Source organism: Dermacentor albipictus, chromosome 7 (assembly GCF_038994185.2).
Source record: "Dermacentor albipictus isolate Rhodes 1998 colony chromosome 7, USDA_Dalb.pri_finalv2, whole genome shotgun sequence".
Lineage (NCBI taxonomy): Eukaryota > Metazoa > Arthropoda > Arachnida > Ixodida > Ixodidae > Dermacentor > Dermacentor albipictus.
Genome location: NC_091827.1, coordinates 36,024,895 through 36,031,600, shown reverse-complemented (window position 1 = coordinate 36,031,600; position 6,706 = coordinate 36,024,895). Strand labels below are relative to the sequence as shown.

General features: G+C 50.2%; 1 protein-coding gene across 1 annotated transcript in view; it reads right to left on the bottom strand.

Moving 5' to 3' along the window:
- The window catches only part of LOC135905712 (uncharacterized), a 22,491-nt gene extending 16,130 nt beyond the window's left edge, over positions 1 to 6,361 (bottom strand). The window contains exons 1-4 of the mRNA XM_070521199.1: positions 6,343 to 6,361; positions 5,137 to 5,240; positions 3,198 to 3,392; positions 330 to 530 (exon numbers count right to left, since the gene is read on the bottom strand). Of these exons, the coding sequence (XP_070377300.1) occupies positions 330 to 530; positions 3,198 to 3,392; positions 5,137 to 5,194 (454 nt within the window). The 5' untranslated portion in view covers positions 5,195 to 5,240; positions 6,343 to 6,361. The remainder of the gene's footprint in view (positions 1 to 329; positions 531 to 3,197; positions 3,393 to 5,136; positions 5,241 to 6,342) is intronic.
- Positions 6,362 to 6,706: the final 345 nt, after the last annotated feature.

The following is a 6,706-nucleotide window of genomic DNA, read 5'->3' as shown; positions in this document are numbered from 1 at the left end:
CAAGATGGAGAAGCTACTAGAGAGATGGAGAACCCAAGAACCCAAGATGGAGAAGCTACCACTCAGACATTTCGTTGCCGCGCCGAACGCTGCGTTGCTCGACGCTCACCGCGTCCGATGCTGGGCGCGTAGTCGCTGCGCCGTAGCCCATTGTCTTACACCCCTTGGCGGGTCGACGGGAACGCTGTCGCGTTCCACTCTTGAAGGCGAAGCTTAAGCGTCCTCCAATGTTTTCGTCTCCCATTGCGCGCTGCTGGTAAGCTATGCAGATTCAACTCGTCCTACGAGCCACCCATAATTCTGAGTGTATATATGGTACGCGAATTTACCCGGCGGAGTCGTGGGTCCCGTCGGTAGCGCATGGGGCTTCGTAATTGGCTTGGTGGTCGGCCTCGTGGTAGGCGCAGCGGTTCGCTGCGCAGTCGGCTTCGTGGTAGTCGGCTGCGTAGCTTGTGCGGTGGTCAACAGATATTGAGTCCTCTCAGCTGTAGTGAATACACGCGGTGTTGCCCTCGGCGTGCTTGGCAAATCTGTGCCCGAAGACAAAAGACGCGTGCGTCAGCCATCCATCAATCACGATAACCGAAAAAGAAATCGGATATATCGACAAGGGGGGCAAACGTAGGGTGTTTTATACGGTGTGTTTTATGTTGACGGTAACAGAAAGTAAAGAAAAAAGAACACCCATGACATGTAGTAATATTCTACTTCTTGAGATAAACTACTCTCAGAGGCAGACATTATTTGTACAAAAATTAATGTAAGTGCATCTTCGTGTAAATAACAACTTTGCAATAAATAACAACCAAATTCCGCCATTATGTCAAATTCGTAGTTTTTTTTTTCAGTTCTCACTGGCCCAGTGGGATATTACGCGGTGTCTCTTATTAGCTCTAAATGCCATCATTATAGACTTTGACAATACAGCCGAATTCGGCAATGTCCGGAGCACGCCAGCGCTTCGAATTAGCAGAAGAAAAAATGCTGGAAATTTTCAGAGCGTCTTATACAATTCGTTACTATAGCTTTCTTTTTCTACGGCCTACTTTCCGCTTCGTTTCTAAAGTGACGTATTGGTCGTGGCGTCACGACGCAGCAAGTAGTCACGTGACAGCAGGACGCTGTGGTGCACGGAGGAAGGAAAAAAATAGTGAGGAGAGGCCCCACCGTCATTCTTTGCGAAGCCAATTCGTGACGCCAGGAGTTTGCTCCGCCATCTTGCTGGCGGAGCAAACGCCTATCTTGTCTCCTATCTCCTATGTGGGGATGCGCGACTCTCACGCGTCCCCTGATATCTTGTTTTCCCTCATAGGTCTCACAGTGCGGCTTCGCCGCGTGGCCTGGCGCCCGCGGCGGTCGGAGTGGTTGAGGCGCAGTACGAGAGATGGCGCGAGTGTTGCGCTGCGGCGGGGTTACTTGGGCGCAAGGGAGAACACGCTCTCTCTTGGGCGGCGGACCGGTGAACGTGGCGGACGTCCCGCGCGTGCGCCGATACATGCTTCTGCGAGACCGTCTCGCGTGGCCGCCTTCGAGCGCGCCACCGTTCGCGTGACCGTACGCACGAACGACCGGGCGTTGGGATCCAGCGTGGGGCGAACATATTCGCTCGTTATCCTGTCGCGGTGAGTCGGACTTCTAGATTTGTCGCGCGCCCATCGGCATGTTTTGTGGGTAGCAACTGGGCTAGCAGGCATTGATCTATGAAAGGTGCAATAAATGCCCTAGTGATTGTTTGCACTACTGTGTTGTCGTTCCTTTGTCCCAAGAGCACGGGAGAAGACCCCCACACCTATCACCAAGCTCCTATCTCGTTTACGTTTCCCGCCTCCGGCGTGCAACCACGTGCAAACCCTCCGCGCTGCTTGCGCGCGCGTGTGCCATGGCGATCGAACCCCATCGCGATACCGTTGCCAAAGTCACGTCGTCCGAGTAAATTGTGCTCTAGCGTTTACAGAAGTTGGATGTGGTGAACTCGGCAAATTAGACCACGAGGCCGGTCCCTGCCACTTTTGCCGCCTTTTGCGAAAGTAGGGAGTTTTAGCGGGTCCGGTATTCCACCAAACGCAGGCTGATCGGGCGGAATACCGAGTGAGCGCAGGAGCAATTAAACGTGAGTGGCCTGCCAGCTGGTGGCGCAGAGATGAACCAGAGAAACACATAACTATTACACTGCAGTCACCACGTGAATTGTGCTTCGCTGCTGGCATAAATTGTCGTGGTCTCCCAGAGACTTAAATGTCTGTGGGAGACCACCTTAAGGCCTGCCCCCGCCATGGTGCGCTCTTGTCTGCTTGCGATAACAATGTTGTCTTGCACGTGTCTTGCACGATCAAGTGTGCGAGAGTATATATTCATAACCTTTCTTTTTGTAATAAACACCAGTTGGAAGTTTCCACTTGTCCTTGTCGCCCCTTTCTGCCCCGTGTCTACTCTTGCGCTATTCACTTCAGGATGGAATACCAATTAGCCCGGTCTCACGCCCTGCTTCAATAAATTTTCGACGGTGGCGTAATTCGAAAATTTACGCTAGCAACTAAGTAGGCGTGGATACGCCTGTTTGCTGCAGCATCAGTTTTGTGCTCGTCTGGTTGAGCTCCGCACCACCATTCGGCTGCACCGTTCTTACCGCTCACGTTTGCGCCTCCGCGCCCATCCGGCAAAACGCCCAGTTCCCCTGCGTTTAGCGGAATGCCGAACACGCTAAAACTATCCAATAAATCTGCGCATGCTCACTGTACAGGAAGAGAACGCAAGCGATGACCGGCAACACATTTTTCGCACACGACGACACATCGACCTATGGATAGTTTACCTCACTTTACGATAACAAACGCGCATGCCGGTCGTGGCTTGAGGCCTCGTTGTGCCATGTCGAACAAGTTTCGGGTGGCCGCCCACCGTGGAGATGTGACGAACGGAGATGTGACGAGGGTGCGCTTGCAGTCCTGGGGTCGGTCGGCGAAAACGTGTACGGAGGCGCGTTAGCCACGACATGCACCTTCAGGGGACAAAAACTTAAACTGTGTCATAGAAAATATATCATAGTAAATGATTTGTGGCGATCTGGGGGGTGTTCCTGCACGTTGCTAAGGTTTCGCGGTCCAGGACATTCATCGAACGCGAAAAAAAAGAAAGCATAACAATGTCTCGCCGGCGCTCTTTCGACGAACCCCGAGTGACGATGGAGGACAACCCACCATGATGGGGTTCGGTGAAGTCTGTCCGCTCCAGAGTTGAAGATTCCGCTGGAGTCGTGGCTTCCTCCAACGGCTCGTGAGGCAGAGTGGCGCGTGCGGGCGGCGGTGGCAGGTTATTCGCCGGTTTCACGCCCGGAACAGTGACACCCGACGTGGCGTTTCTCGAAGTCGCGTTCACGGCGTCTTCGTCCTCGTCTTCACATGCGTCGCGCCAGAAGGGCGGGACAGGTCACCGCCTACATTTCGCGAGGAAGACAAAAGCCACCGGGGACGAGCAGCGACGACCATGTCGCCTGTGCGTTCTGAACCGTAATCGTGCGCGTAGTACCTCACACAACACGGAGAGCGGCAATTGGGGACCCCGATCAATTTACGCGTCGAGGTTCAGTGCACTGCAGCTCACGCTCAGTGAAAGGTGCGCGAAATATCAATCGTTCCAAGGAACGGAGGAGCGCCCCTAAGAAAGGGTAACAAAAAAATCGCGAGCGATACATGTGGATTTCAATCGCACAACGAGCATTCACTTTAGGCTGCAGCACCGCAGCTTACGCATGTAATCTTGTTTACGCGTTGCCTTGGCTACAAAGCTGACCATGCGTAAACCCCTACACCACCTGAACGGGAGAGCGAATGGTAATACGGTCGACTCCTGTTAGTTCGACTCTTGCAGGTTTGCAAGATGTGGTCGAATTATCCGTAAGGTCGAATTAACGAACGGCGGCAAAATGAACGAGTTCAAATATTGTTTTGGTACCTAAAACTAGCTTTTACTGTATTTGTGCTTCTTGGTCCAGAAGTTCTGCTTAACCGTCATGCGGTGACGCGTACCTAAATGTTTAAACGCTACCTCAGCTTTGGACTTAAAGGAGAGGTAAAGTACTTAAAGTTCTGGAAAAGTAACACAGAAGTACAGTAAAACAGCTTCACACCTAGAGAAGCAGCAGCACCGTCTTCTCAATTTCTTGCACTTTCAAGCCTTAGCAACCGCTGCACGCATGAGGGAACGCCGGCGTGGTTCCAACCAACCGAAGAGGCACGCTCTCGCGTTCGAACTAAAGGAGCCGTTTTCCGACGGCGATTTATTATTCCTCGCCGGAACATTCCAGTGCGTTCGAATTAAGCGAAAAGTCGAAATAGCAGAGATTGAATTAACGAGAGTCGACTGTAAATTAATGTTCGGCCAAGCTCTCAGCTAGATTCTGGAACACGCAGATAATACAGCTATAGCGCAGAAAAATGAAGGACGCCGAGAGATTAACAGAGGGCAGAGATCGTGAGGAGCGGCCATGCATGCATTGTCTCCCAACGACAGACATTCCCCACGTACCTCACTAACATGCAAGGGTTGGCGCGCGACTGACCACTTGAGACACTTTGCGTGCATTCTCGGGCTTCTTTCAGGCTCAGAAAAAACGCTTTTGTGTGGCGTGTGTTAGGCAACAGAAAGCTGGATCGGGAATTCTTCATGTTGCTCTGCAATTTTCTCATTGACACTTTTCATCTAATTATAATATGTGAGAAGTTGATTACCTAATTAGGACTAACTATGTAATTAGCCGGAATGCAAAAAAAAAATTCGAGCATCTCCGAGTGAAGGCAAAAAACACTGCCTGAATTGGTTCTGCCCAGCTACGTGGCATTTGCATATTTTAACGTATCGGTGCATGAATAGTTGGGACACCCTGCCTATGAAGTCTATAGACTATATATACTGTTGTGTCCAGCTGCATGTATAGTAATGAACTCCCATTTAAGTTCTCTCTCGAGAGAGGAATACGTGGCGAATGCTGAACTAGCTCACGTGTGGTAAACACGATAGATCGCCGCTATTAAGCGGCAGGCCAGTGTAATGCAGCAAAGTTAGACAAAGGTGCTTTCAAATGCTCTGCTATCTCACGACAGCCCTTCACCTTCGTATCGCATACGTAATACTTCTTACCGTTGCTACTACCACCAGCGAGGACAAAGACGATCAGTGCGAGTACGGCCATGAACATGATGCAGAAGATCAAGGCGATGATGGCTACCTTGAAGTCGGAGTCCCTGCAGGGCCGTGACACCTTCCTTACTAACAAATTTAGGCTTCTCAGGCGGTTTCTCTTTGTCTTTCTTTATAGCCATATCCGAAAATCTTGAATATAGACTATGTGTCTACCCTCGGCGTAATAATAGAAAATGTGGGGAGAGGGGGGGCAGTGTATTGCAGTGTTGGTTAGGGTATTTACACGAACGTTGCTTGTAACCGGTGTTAGTTCTTGCACTGAATAAGCTTTAAGTTCGGCCCAACTAACATTTTGGTGACTACTGCTCTGCACGATATATTACAGCGAGGAAATAAAAACGAGGACAAACAAACACAAATCGATAGCATGGCGCTCATTATTTCGACATGGTCTTTTTTTTATCCCCGCTTTTTTTTTCTTCTCATAGCACTTACGCCGGTAGGACTGATCATACGGGCACTGGTACGTTGTAAACCCATTTGAGGGCGCTTCTGTGTGGTACACGAGGCGTGTGGGCGCCCGCTGACTTCGCATTTATTGTTTTTCCTTTTTGCGTACAACAGCGTCGAAGCGCGACAAAGGAAAAAAAAACGAAAGAAAAATAAAGGAAACGTTACGAGCTGCAAGTGTTTTCGAATGCCGATTCGAACTTACGTCACGAGACCAGTAATTAATGAATTGGCTAAGCAGTTTGGGCCTATAGTTTGATAGTTAAACACGACAAGATTACTCCAACTTGCGCAGGTCAAGTGCTAAGAGAACACCGTTGGTCCCGCTCTCTTATCGCTCTTATTTCATGGAGCTTCTTTTTCAAAGATTTAACCCATGTTAGCTGCGACACCCTGCATAATGTCTTCCGCGAGTTCGTTGCCATGGGAACGAGAGGATAAGGGCGCAGTCCCGGGCTACGCTACATAGATTGTGGCTGGCGCAAATCTTCCGAGCCGTGTTATTTTGTAATGGCAGAATAACGCCGCGATATTCCAAGTTCAGCCAAGGAGCAAAGGGCGTTACGAAAACGGCAAGTCGTCATTCCGGTAATAACCGCGCCTTCCGAACGACTGTGGGACGTAGTGTAGGCCACGTCGGATGACTCTCATTTGCATGGAAAGCGTAGTGAATGCAGCTGCGAGGATACTTACTCGTCATCTCCTGAAGTCAAGACAGAAAGGCAGTCATGTAGCGCACGGAAACGATGGGCCGGTGAACAAGTTACATCAAAATCGGTGCTGCTTCGGTGCGAGCTTGCTTTGCTTCTTTTCTTATCGCCACTTAAGCACCGTCCTTTTGAATGCCATAGTATTTATCTGCATACTTCACAGGGACTGATAAACGAACGAGAGTGCACAGTTATTGGTTTATCACTTGTAGGAATATCCTACACACCCCGTAGCACTTCCCCTGTTTGCTCGTGTGTAAAGCGTACAGGAACAAACATGGTTACGGTATAGGGCATGTAGGATATTCAAACAGGGCTATAGGAGGAAAGTGGGGAGTGTTTAATGC